Source organism: Lolium perenne, chromosome 2 (genome assembly GCF_019359855.2).
Source record: "Lolium perenne isolate Kyuss_39 chromosome 2, Kyuss_2.0, whole genome shotgun sequence".
NCBI lineage: Eukaryota > Viridiplantae > Streptophyta > Magnoliopsida > Poales > Poaceae > Lolium > Lolium perenne.
Window position 1 is genome coordinate 154130298 of NC_067245.2, and position 14042 is coordinate 154144339.

General features: G+C 43.4%; 1 protein-coding gene across 1 annotated transcript; it reads right to left on the bottom strand.

The window, feature by feature from the left end:
• Positions 1-568: 568 nt before the first annotated feature.
• On the bottom strand, positions 569-2626 carry LOC127321989 (large ribosomal subunit protein uL4z). The gene is made up of 2 exons (XM_051350940.2): positions 1446-2626; positions 569-892 (listed from the first exon to the last, which is right to left on the bottom strand). Exons 1-2 carry the CDS (start codon positions 2544-2546, stop codon positions 779-781), a joined length of 1215 nt encoding a protein of 404 aa, XP_051206900.1. The 5' UTR covers positions 2547-2626; the 3' UTR covers positions 569-778.
• Positions 2627-14042: the final 11416 nt, after the last annotated feature.

Genomic DNA, 14042 nt, shown 5'->3' on the forward strand with positions numbered 1-14042 from the left:
AATCCAACACGGACACAAGACTAGAGTAAAATGGGGTCAACCACCTAACATAGAAAATGAAATCTCTATAAGACCATAGTCCACGTTTGAATTAATCAGTTATAGCCGCAAGTCCTGTTTGAGGAATAAAGATTATTTAAGAACTTTGTCAGCTTGAGAACGGAAAGCAAAGCACTTCCTTGATGAGTCTGCAGGAGAAAACAGAACAAACAAACCTTGAGTTAGAGCAACAGGTAGAAAGAACTTTTTGGTAGCTCCAAATCATAAGGGAGACTCAAGTCATGCACATCAAGAAATGGAAAGGATCAAGAGAAAACGAGGGGAGGTCATTGATTTCTTTACCATTGTTTTCAAGGGCGCAAGAGAAGTTTTACTGTTGTGATTCGGTACAACATATGGACAGACACATGGCAGATTCAACACTGATGATGGTATTCCAGCTGACCAAATTAATCGAACAAACACAGGTTCAATACTGAATCCTACAACTATCAATTGAGTATATAAGCAGGTGAGAACTGTCGTTCTCCACCATATTAACTGGCAACACAAGACATCACATAGGACATGGAAGTGCAAACATGATTTAGATAACTAGTCTGAACCACATCATATTCTATGTTCTCACGATAACACATCATCAACAAAACGGACATAGCAGAAGTCTCGAAATCCCACAGAAAACTTATGGTGATAGTAGGATAAAAGAGAAACGAGGAATCCTTTCCATGAGCTCTTGGTGACAGAACAACTACCCAAAACTTGAACCACAACATTCTTACTGCGACACACCGAGCCATTTTGAGAAGACATCGAACTCGGTGTAGTCACTGTCTGAGATCATGGTCTTGTACCACGCCTTGCCAGCAGCCTTGACATTAGCAGCCTCCTCCTGATACAAGTGGCACAAGTAGATTGTTAGAAGATCAAAGATAGACTGCATAAGGGGCCAAACAAGCATAAGAAATGAAGTGTAAACTAGTGACGAAATAGCAGTTGAATGGATATAACAAGTAAACCAGAAAAAACTGGAACCACACTGAAGACACATGACAAATTTACAGTGACATTACTTTCCAAAATCAGAACATCACGAAACAAATGATCAGTAAGGTTTTCAAGATAGCATTATGATTAACTAGCAGGTATCTTGTACAATGTAAGGTATTTGGTTTCCACAAATTTTGCAAGGTATAACAACAGAAGAAGATAACGTGAGCAAACCCACAGTGGCATGCTTACAGTTCTTTTCTAAGTAAACCATGCAGTGATCAAACAGAACAAATAACTACGCTAAATGTGATTGCACTCAAGAGAATATTAACATCAAGACTAAGACTAAACAGCTCACAGTAGCTCAATTTTGTAAGCAGACATAACTAGCATGAGAAGTGGACAATATTAGGATTGTCATGATAAAAGAAATAAGAGAGAAAGAGTTATACCGGGGTAAGCTTGGTCCTCTTGGAAGCAATCTTCTCCTTCCTTGCCTTGACGCGAGCAGCCTCAGCAAGTGTAGCCATCCTGCGGGCAGTGCCGAAGTAGGGGTTGAGCTTGAGCACAGCTGCAGCATTCTTAAGCGGGTTCCTCCTCTTCTCCCTAAGCTTGATCTCCTTGTTGATTGGCTTAACAACAGACTGCACCTCATCAGAGTTGATGATCCTGCCAAGGTCAGCGTTGGACATCTTGGACCTTGGCAGAACAAAGCCCTTCTTCTTTAGTGAAGGCGCATCAAAGGTGCCATACACCTCCTCCAACTTCTTGAATGCACTCTCGGTCCAGATCACGAACCGCCCAAGGTGGCCGCCGGGGGCCAGGTCGAGCAGGTTGAGGCGCTCAACGTTGGCGACATCGACACCTGGCAGGTTGCGGAAGGCCTTGACGATCTTGGATCCCTCGGTGCCGTAGACGATGAGGGGGCCCTTGCGGTTGATGTAGCGGCGGTTGCGCATCTTACCCTTGCCAGCGCGGATGCCGACGGAGTCCTTGGCCTTCTCGGCATCGGCGTAGGCGCCGATCTGCTTGAGGATCTTGATGGCCTGGGAGGTCTTCTCGATGGACTCGGCCGAGTCAGAAATGACAAGGGGCATCTCTGGGACGGTCTCGATGCGGTGGCCGCGGGCGAGTACGAGGGCCGGGACGGCGGTGGCGGCGAGGGCGGAGGTGACGGCGACACGGCGGAGCTGAACGTTGACGCGGCGGTGCCACTTGCGCCAGACCTTGGTGGGGGCGAACATCCGTCCGCCACGGCACATGTTGCCGAAGGCTCCCTGGCCAGCACGGTGGGTTCCGCCTCCGCGCACACGAGGGATACGGGAGACCGCACGGCCCGTGCCCCAGGACTCGGCCGAGGTCTGGTGTCCGGCCTTGGGGGAGACAGCGTAGGGCTGGCGCTTGTTGCAGGAGAGCAGCCTGTGGGCGAAGCGGACGATGTCGGGGCGGATCGGCGCGCGGAAGACCTCGGCGAGGGCGAGGCCGGCGGCGTCGGTGGCCATGTCGCCCTCCAGGGCCTTCACTGACACGAGGGGGCGGGTGTTTGTGGCCATGGCGGCGGCGAGATGCGGCTGCAGCAGCGGCGGCGGCTAGGGCTCGAGGTGGCGCGGCGAGGGAATGGAGGCGGGCGTGAAGGGAATGAGCTAGTATATAACTAGGGATCTCTAGGGTTTGGGTACTGGGCTTAGCGAGGCGAGATCTAAACCGTAGGTTCGGAGTAAGCTTTGAGATGGGTTGGGCCTCGAGCTTTCTTGTTGGGTTTTTATTTTAGTTTTCTTCCTGGAGTTTCCCGGCTGGCTGCTCAAGAAGGATATGAAAGCCTGGTAGTAGCCTTCAGTTTAGGATGGAAGGCCTATTGGCCGAAATTATATGGTCAGCTCGAGCCCATCTTTCCCTCCGAAAAAGATTCATCACCCCTTAATTTCCAAAGGTACCACTACAAAGGGAAAAATATCCCGCGCAACTTACATCCTGCCGACGCGTGTCAGAATATGCGTGCGCGAGCAAGCCGGATGGTTTCCCACACAACATACATCCTACCGACACGTGTTAGAACCTACGCACGAGCGAGCCGAAGAGCCTCCAACGAACGAGCGTGTAACCCCTAAGCGAGTATAGCGAATCATGCATAGAAAGTACAGCTAGCTAGCGCTGGTCCAACACAGCCTGACAAAAATTAGATGTATGGCTACGTAGTACGTACTCGTTCATGTGCATGAGATTAGCCACGTAGTTCTTCGTGTGTAGGGCAACAAAATCATCAGCGGGACAATACAGGAACAAGCATGAAGTTCGATATGGAGGCAATGGCGCCAGCCCCTAAGGCGCCACGGGCGCCATGTGGTCCCTGGGATGGAACTACCAAGGAATGGGCAAGAACCTTGGCAGTGAGAAAATGTTGCATCTTGCCAGGATGATCAACTCCACGAAACCCCAGGTAACTTTTGTCTCCGAAATCAAATCCTCAAAAATCAAATCCACTCATCTTAATACTAGGTTTAACATGTCTGATAGCTTTGTTGTGCCCTCTCGAAGACCATAGTGTGGGCTTTGGTTGATGTGGAATGATGACCTGCAAGTTAATATCCATAGCTCCAACTTCCATGTTATTCTAGCTATTGTTGTAAATATTAGTACTAATCTTAGGTTTGGTTTAGTGTGTATTTATGGTGATCCCTATCACCGCTAAACTCCTGCTATATGGACCGAAACGGCTACTTTTGTGTACAATAATCCCAGCCTGCCTATGCTTTGTCTAGGAGACATGAATGATCTTTTGTATGATATGGATAAGAATTATCCCAATATAAATCGCACTCGGTATGTTTGCTTTTCGTTCTTTTGTCAAGCAGTGTGGTTTGTTTGATTTGGGCTTCAATGGTCCGGCTTACACTTGGACAAATAAAAGGTTTGCCACAAATCCTATTTTTGAGAGATTGGATCGTTGTTTAGTCAATGCTGATTGATGTGCAGCTTTTCCTGTATCAAATGTGTATAACATGCAAATTATTCATAAACTAAGTGATCATGCTGCCATTCTTATTTCAACTGATGGTCATCTTCGTAAAGTCAAACGTGCTTTCAAATTTGAAAACTAGTGGCTCAAAGAAGAAGACTTTCAAACTTGTGCTAAAAATGATTGGATGTCAACTGTAAATAAGCCTTTCTCATCTAGTACTAATCATCTTGCAGGAACACTTAAGATCTGGTGCAAAAAGAAGAAACCTCTAAACCAGGAGCTGAATAACATACAGGAATAACTTAAGCAGATCCAAATGCAGTTGTTGGCTCAACAGGACCAAGCGCTCGAGATGTATTTGGCAACTAGGTATGAACAATCCTTAACCAAACTCACTGATTTCTATATGCAAAGAGCTAAAAAACATTGGATTAAAGATGGTGATAGGAACACCTCCTTTTTCCATCATGCTGTTGTTAAAAGAAAAAGAAGGAATACAATTGTTTCAATCAAGGATGAAAATAATGTGATGCATTATATACCAAACGAAATAAGCGAACACCTTAGTGAACTATTTTAGATCAATCTTTGCAAATGCGCACACTAACAATAGCAGGCCTTATATTGCAACAAGTTTACCCCTAGACAGTGAAGACTACATATACAGTATCCTAGACAAACAGGAAATCATGGACACGCTGAAGGACATGAAAAGAAACGCTTCGCCGGGCCAGATGGTTTCAACGTGGAATTTTACATCGCAACATGGGAGTGGATAATGAATGATGTTGTTCAACTTGTAAGAGGTTTCTTTCAAATAGGTATTATGCCAGCTCATATTAACGAAACTCACATTGCTCGCATTCTGAAAAAGCTTGTTCATTTGGTTCCGGCTAACTATAGACCTATTAGTCTTTGTAACGTCATCTACAGAATTATTGCAAAATGTTTAGCTAATAGGCTTAACTGCTTAAGTCTCATTTGCCGGATTATGTGCATCCCTCGCAACAAGTTTTCATAGAAGGTAGATGGATCAGTAATAACATCATTATTGCTCAGGAAATTACTCACCCCTTTGCTTTAAGCACTTGGAAAAGTAAATCTTTCATGCTTAAAATTGATCTTGCGAAAGCTTTCGATAAGTTTGAGTGGGATTTCATTGTAGCGGCGCTTGACCGTAAAGGCCTACAAGGTCATTTCATTAATTTAATACACTCATGTGTTTCTTTGCCGACTTTCTCTGTAGTCATTAATGGCTAGCCTTTTGAGAAATTTCGAGGCAGCAGAGGTATCAGACAGGGATGCCCTCTATCCCCGTATTTGTTTGTTCTTGCAATTAATGAATTATCTACAGCATTGCAATATGCCATGTCTCAAAGCTATCTTGCAGGTATAAAGCTTGGACAAAATTGCCCTTCTATTCACTCTCTACTTTTTCTAGACGATCTTCTAGTCTGCGGACATGCTAGGATACAAGAACCTATGAAAATGAAAGATATTTTGCAGGACTTCTGCCAACGCTCAGGTCAGACTCCAAACTAGGCCAAGTCGGGAATTATTTTCAGCAAGCATGTCACTCCAGCCATTTCTCAAGCCATAACCCAAATCTCCCCGGTGATGACTATTGACAACAACTTTGTTCATCTTGGGCACTCACACATCCTGCCAGCAAAAGATAGAACTTCGGCTTACAATTTTGTCTTAGACAAATTTAAATCCAAACTTAGCACCTATAAAGCGGGCAAGCTTTCTCATGCAGCCAGACTTGAACTCATTAAATCCATCTTTGCCTCCATTCCGGCCATGTCCAATATTCTTTTTTCCAAAAAAATCATTGCCAAGCTCACTGCCATTATTAGAATATTTTGGTGGACTGGTGAAAGTGCATGGAGCCCCCAGGTGTGGTTTTGGTAATTAATGACAATCCCTATGGACTAATGTTTGCATTGAGTTATATTTGTAGGTGTTGTCCATAGGCAATGCTTGAACCATATGTTGGCTTCAAGGTTGCAAGAAGAACAAAAATTGATGAAGGATATTGACACGCGTACAGCACGCGACCGTTGGGAACCCCAAGTGGAAGGTGTGATGCGTACAACAGTAAGTTTCCCTCAGTAAGAAACCAAGGTTTATCGAACCAGTAGAAGCCAAGAAGCACGTTGAAGGTTGATGGCGGCGGAGTGTAGTGCGGCGCAACACCAGGGATTCCGGCGCCAACGTGGAACCTGCACAACACAACCAAATTACTTTGCCCCAACGTGACAGTGAGGTTGTCAATCTCACCGGCTTGTTGTAACAAAGGATTAGATGTATAGTGTGGATGATGATGTTTGCAGAAAACAGTAGAGCAAGAATTGCAGTAGATTGTATTCGATGTAAAGAATGGACCGGGGTCCACAGTTCACTAGTGGTGTCTCTTCCATAAGAAATAGCATGTTGGGTGAACAAATTATAGTTGGGCAATTGACAAATAAAGATGGCATGACAATGCACATACATGTTATGATGAGTAGTGTGAAATTCAATTGGGCATTACGACAAAGTACATAGACCGCTATCCAACATGCATCTATGCCTAAAAAGTCCACCTTCAGGTTATCATCCGAACCCCTTCCAGTATTAAGTTGCAAACAACAGACAATTGCATTAAGTATGGTGCGTAATGTAATCAACACAAATATCTTTAGACATAGCATTGATGTTTTATCCCTAGTGGCAACAGCACATCCACAACCTTAGAACTTTCACATCGTCCCGCATTTAATGGAGGCATGAACCCACTATCGAGCATAAATACTCCCTCTTGGAGTTACAAGTAATGACTTGGCCAGAGCCTCTACTAATAACGGAGAGCATGCAAGATCATAAACAACACATAGATGATAGATTGATAATCAACATAACATAGCATTCCATATTCATCGAATCCCAACAAACGCAACATGTAGCATTACAAATAGATGATCTTGATCATGTTAGGCAGCTCACAAGATCCGACAATGATAGCACAATGAGGAGAAGACAACCATCTAGCTACTGCTATGGACCCATAGTCCAGGGGTGAACTACTCACACATCACTCCGGAGGCAACCATGGTGGTGAAGAGTCCTCCGGAAGATGATTCCCCTCTCCGGCAGGGTGCCGGAGGCGATCTCCTGAATCCCCCGAGATGGGATTGGTGGCGGCGGCGTCTCTGGAAGGTTTTCCGTATCGTGGCTCTCGGTATTGGAGTTATTATCGACGAAGGCTTCTTACAGGCAGAAGGGTAGGTTTAGGGGCGACGTGAGGGGCCCACATGCTAGGGCCGCGTGGCCAGGGGGTGGGCCGCGCCGCCCTGTTGTGTGGCTGCCTCGTCGCCCCACTTCGTTTCCCTTTCGGACTTCTGGAAGCTTCGTGGAAAAATAAGATCCTGGGCGTTGATTTCGTCCAATTCCGAGAATATTTCCTTACTAGGATTTCTGAAACCAAAAACAGGAGAAAACAAAGAATCGGCTCTTTCAAAGCATCTTGTTAATAGGTTAGTGCCGGAAAATGCATAAATATGACATAAAGTGTATATAAAACATGTGTGTATCATCATAAAACAAGCATGGAACATAAGAAATTATCGATACGTTGGAGACGTATCAGCATCCCCAAGCTTAGTTCCTACTCGTCCCGAGTAGGTAAACGATAACAAAGATAATTTCTGAAGTGACATGCTATCATAATCTTGATCAATACTATTGTAAAGCACATGAGCTGAGATCAAATCATTCAAAGCAAATATCTATATTGATATAAGAGATGATAATGCAAGAGTTAAACAAGCTAGAAGTTTTCATGAACTATTGCTTTAAAGACATGAAACCGTACAAAGTTCATTAGGGATGTGTTAAGTATTCAGCGTAGAAGTATCCTTCATTCCAAGCATAAAGTAAATTTTCACAACATAAGAAGGATCCAGTCAAGTAAACATAAACATGAACGTCATGAATCAACTATTTCGAAGTCTACTCAACCGGTGAGCGCAAGCATTTGGTATTAGCACCAGGATGTTATGGCATAAAGAACGTTAATGGGGGTTTGGAAGGCCAAATGGAAGAAAGTCTTACAAAGCTATAAGTGATCATTAGACAAGAGTAAGCCTTATGATCGAAGCTATGCAAGGAGTAGTGATTGCCATGCAACGGATGCACATAGAGCTATATGTATATGAAAGCTCTCCAATGGAACTAGTGGAGGTGCATCCAACTTGGTTGCTCACGAAGACCTAGAGCACTTTTGAGGAAGCTCATCATTGGAATATACAACCCAAGTTCTATAGTGTAAATTCCCCACATAGTTATACTAGTAAAACATGAAAACTCTCTCATATGGAGTGTAGGTGCTAAACATGAGCACAAATGATGACTATGAATACTACAGGTGCTAAAACATGAGCACAAGTGTGGATAAAAGATAGTAATGTTGCCCCCTTTTTCTTTCTCTCTTTTTTTTCCTTTTTTTCTTTTTCTTTTTTCTTTCTATTTTTTTTCTTTCTTTTCTTTTTCTTTTTGATGGCATCCATGGCTCTTTTCACTTTTAGGGGCAACATCCTAATATGAAAACACACTTTTTGGTACAAATAACTCATAATGAATGAAACATGATGTATGAAACTGTATGCCTCTGCCAGTGTAGCAGGATGTGCAATGATCTAGCGTAACATGGGTAAACCACACATCCGCTATATAGAATCATGCAAAGCAATATATAAATAATAAATGACAACATGTAATGTAAAATGGAAGTTGCATGACAATATATCTCGGAACAGCTATGGAAATGCTGTGGTAGGTAGGTATATATGGTGGCTGTTTTGAGGAGATGTATGGGCTTATGTGTAGGAGAACAAGAGAAAGTCCTCCCACGGGTTTGGATGTACCGGCGAAGTATGCACAATTCTCAATGTGAGCAAAAAGCAATGCACAGTACCGAAGAGGCTAGCAAATTTAGATGGTGGAAGTGCCAAAAACCGTAGCTTAACATTAGTCAAAAAGAACTCACAAGCTTATTGCAAACATCTAGCAGGTTTAACATTAAGAGCTTGATTAAAATTTACTCCAAGGAGGGCCGTTCACGGTGGCACAAGTACCCCGCTAGCTCCCTCGACCTTCAGCACAACTTAGTTATTACGATGAACTCTCGGACATGGAAAGCTATCAAGTCCAACTACACCTTCAACTATTTAAATAGAGTTTGTAGTACGGCACAAGCTTAAAGACAACAATCCACTACTAATTTTAACTTATTTATCCAGCAAGCCTCACCATCTAAATATCTCAAAACGTTTGCAAGGAATCAAATCATCAAAGCTCAATGATCTACAAGTATTTCATTATACACTACCACATGCAACATTTCCCGTTTCCAACCATATAACAATTTAACGAAGCAGTTTCAACCTTCGCCATGAACATTATGAGTAAAGCTAAGGACATGTTTGACCATATGCAACAACGGAGCGTGTCTCTCTCCCACACAATGAGTGCTAGGATCCAACTTTATTCAAGCAAAACAAAAACAAAAACAAACAGACGCTCCAAGTAAAGCACATAAGATGTGACGGAATAAAAATATAGTTTCACTAGAGGAACCTGATAATGTTGTCGATGAAGAAGGGGATGCCTTGGGCATCCCCAAGCTTAGATGCTTGAGTCTTCTTGAAATATGCAGGGATGAACCACCGGGGCATCCCCAAGCTTAGAGCTTTCACTCTCCTTGATCATATTGTATCATCCTCCTCTCGTGATCCTTGAAAACTTCCTCCACACCAAACTCAAAACAACTCATTAGAGGGTTAGTGCATAATTAAAATTCACATGTTCAGAGGTGACATAATCATTCTTAACACTTCTGGATATTGCACAAAGCTTATGAAAGTTAATGGAATAAAGAAATCCATCAAACATAGCAAAACAGGCAATGTGAACTAAAAGGCAGAATCTGTCAAAACAGAACAGTCCGTAAAGACGAATTTTTTAGGTGCACCAGACTTGCTCAAATGAAAATGCTCAAACTGAATGAAAGTTGCGTACATATCTGAGGATTACTCACGTAAATTGGCAGATTTTTCTGAGTTAACTACAGAGACTACTGCTCAAATTCGTGACAACAAGAAATTTGTTTCTGCGCAGTAATCCAAATCTAGTATGAACCTTATTATCAAAGACTTTACTTGGCACAACAATGCAATAAAATAAAGATAAGGAGAGGTTGATACAGTAGTAACAACTTCCAAGACTCAAATATGAAATAAAAGTGCAGAAGTAAAATCATGGGTTGTCTCCCATAAGCGTTTTTCTTTAACGCCTTTCAGCTAGGCGCAGAAAGTGTGAATAGAGTATTATCAAGAGATGAAGCATCAACATCATAATTTGTTCTAATGATAGAATAAAAAGGTAACTTCATTCTCTTTCTAGGGAAGTGTTCCATACCTTTCTTGAGAGGAAATTGATATTTAATATTACCTTCCTTCATATCAATAACAGCACCAACAGTTCGAAGAAAAGGTCTTCCCAATATAATGGGACAAGATTCATTGCATTCAATATCCAACACAACAAAATCAACGGGGACAAGGTTATTGTTAACCGTAATGCTAACATTAGCAATCCTCCCCAAAGGTTTCTTTGTAGAATTATCAGCAAGATTAACATCCAAATAACAATTTTTCAATGGTGGCAAGTCAAGCATATTATAGATTTTCCTAGGCATAACGGAAATACTTGCACCAAGATCACATAAAGCATTATGATACGTCTCCAACGTATCTATAATTTCCGATGTTCCATGCTTGTTTTATGACAATACCAACATGTTTTGTTCACACTTTATATCATTTTCATGCATTTTCCGGAACTAACCTATTAACAAGATGCCACAGTGCCAGTTCCTGTTTTCTGCTGTTTTTGGTTCCAGAAAGGCTGTTCGGGCAATATTCTCGGAATTGGACGAAATCAACGCCAAACCTCCTATTTTTCCCGGAAGCGTCCAGAACACCGAAGAAGAGTCGGAGAGGGGCCAGGGGGCCACCACACCACATGGCGGCGCGGGCCAGGCCTAGGCCGCGCCGGCCTAGGGTGTGGCGCCCTGTGTGCCCCCTGCGCCGCCTCTTCGCCTATAAAACCCCTTTCGACCTAAAAACGCAGTACCAATTGACGAAACTCCAGAAAGACTCCAGGGGCGCCGCCACCGTCGCGAAACTCCAATTCGGGGGACAGAACTCTCTGTTCCGGCACCCTGCCGGACGGGGAATTGCCCCCGGAGCCATCTCCACCGCCGTCTTCACCGCCATCTTCACCGCCATCGCTGCTTCCATGATGAGGAGGGAGTAATCCACCCCCGAGGCTGAGGGCTCCGCTGTAGCTATGTGGTTCATCTCTCTCCCATGTACCTCAATACAATGATCTCATGAGCTGCTTTACATGATTGAGATTCATATGAGTTTGTATCACAATTTATCTATGTGCTACTCTAGCGAAGTTATTAAAGTAGTTCTATTCCTCCTGCATGTGTGTAAAGGTGACAGTGTGTGCACCGTGTTAGTACTTGGTTTATGCTATGATCATGATCTCTTGTAGATTGCGAAGTTAACTATTGCTATGATAATATTGATGTGATCTATTCCTCCTACATATGCATGAAGGTGACAGTGTGCATGCTATGTTAGTACTTGGTTTAGTCTGTTGATCTATCTTACACTATAAGGTTACTAAATATGAACAAATTGTGGAGCTTGTTAACTCCGGCATTGAGGGTTCATGTAATCCTACGCAATGCGTTCATCATCCAACAAAAGTGTAGAGTATGCATTTATCTATTCTGTTATGTGATCAATGTTGAGAGTGTCCACTAGTGAAAGTGTAATCCCTAGGCCTTGTTCCTAAATACTGCTATCGCTGCTTGTTTACTGTTTTACTGTGTTACTACTGCTGCAATATGATGGCGTGTATTTCACACGTTCGTTGGGCAACCCCAAGAGGAAGGTATGATGTGCACAGCAGCAAGTTTTCCCTCAGAAAGAAACCAAGGTTTATCGAACCAGGAGGAGCCAAGAAGCACGTTGAACGTTGATGGCGGCGGGATGTAGTGCGGCGCAACACCAGAGATTCCGGCGCCAACGTGGAACCTGCACAACACAACCAAAGTACTTTGCCCCAACGAAACAGTGAGGTTGTCAATCTCACCGGCTTGCTGTAACAAAGGATTAACCGTATTGTGTGGAAGATGATTGTTTGCGAAAACAAGAGAAACGATGTTACAGAGATTGTATTTCAGTAAAGAGAATTGGACCGGGGTCCACAGTTCACTAGAGGTGTCTCTCCCATAAGACGAACAGCATGTTGGGTGAACAAATTACAGTTGGGCAATTGACAAATAAAGAGAGCATGACCATGCACATACATATCATGATGAGTATAGTGAGATTTAATTGGGCATTACGACAAAGTACATAGACCGCCATCCAACTGCATCTATGCCTAAAAAGTCCACCTTCAGGTTATCATCCGAACCCCCTCCAGTATTAAGTTGCAAAGCAACAGACAATTGCATTAAGTATGGTGCGTAATGTAACTAGTGACTACATCCTTGAACAGAGCACTAATGTTTTATCCCTAGTGGCAACAGCACAACACAACCTTAGAACTTTCACACATCGTCCCTGTGTCAATGCAGGCATGAACCCACTATCGAGCATAAATACTCCCTCTTGGAGTTACAAGCATCTACTTGGCCAGAGCATCTACTAGTAACGGAAAGCATGCAAGATCATAAACAACACGTAGATATAACTTTGATAATCAACATACTATTCATCGGATCCCAACAAACGCAACATATAGAATTACAGATAGATGATCTTGATCATGTTAGGCAGCTCACAAGATCCGACAATGATAGCACAATGGGGAGAAGACAACCATCTAGCTACTGCTATGGACCCATAGTCCAGGGGTAGACTACTCACACATCACACCGGAGGCGACCATGGCGGCGTAGAGTCCTCCGGGAGATGATTCCCCTCTCCGGCAGGGTGCCGGAGGCGATCTCCTGGATCCCCCGAGATGGGATCGGCGGCGGCGGCGTCTCTGGAAGGTTTTCCGTATCGTGGTTCTCGGTCCTGGGGTTTTCGTCACGGAGACTTTTTATAGGCGAAAGGGCAGGTCAAGAGGCGGCACGGGGCCCCACACCACAGGGCCGCGCGGCCAAGGGGGGCCGCGCCGCCTAGGGTGTGGCCCCTCCGTGGCCCCTCTTCGTCTCTCCTTCGGACTTCGAAGCTTCGTGAGAAAATAGGCCCCAGGCTTTGATTTCGTCCAATTCCGAGAATATTTCCTTACTAGGATTTCTGAAACCAAAAACAGCAATGAAACAAAGAATCGGCACTTCGGCATCTTGTTAATAGGTTAGTTCCATAATATGCACGAATATGACATAAAGTGTGCATAAAACATGTAGATAACATCAATAATGTGGCATGGAACATAAGAAATTATCGATACGTCGGAGACGTATCAGCATCCCCAAGCTTAGTTCTGCTCGTCCCGAGCAGGTAAAACGATAACACAGATAATTTCTGGAGTGACATGCCATCATAATCTTGATCATACTATTTGTAAAGCATATGAGCTGAGATCAAATCATTCAAAGCAAGTATCTATATTGACATAAGAGATGATAATGCAAGAGTTAGACAAGCTAAAAGTTTTCATGAACTATTGCTTTAAAGACATGCAACCGTACAAAGTTCATTAAAGATGTATTAAGTATTCAGCATAGAAGTTCTATCCTTCATTCCAAGCATCAAGTAAATTTTCACAACATAAGAAGGATTCAGTCAAGTAAACATAAACATGAACATCATGAATCAACTGTTTCGAAGTCTACTCAACCGGTGAGCGCAAGCATTTGGTATTAGCACCAGGATGTTATGGCATAAAGAACGTTAATGGGGGTTTGGAAGGCCAAATGGAAGAAAGGCTTGCAAAGCTGTAAATGACCATTAGACAAGAGGAAACCTTATGATCGAAGCTATGCAAGGAGTAGTGATTGCCATGCAACGGATGC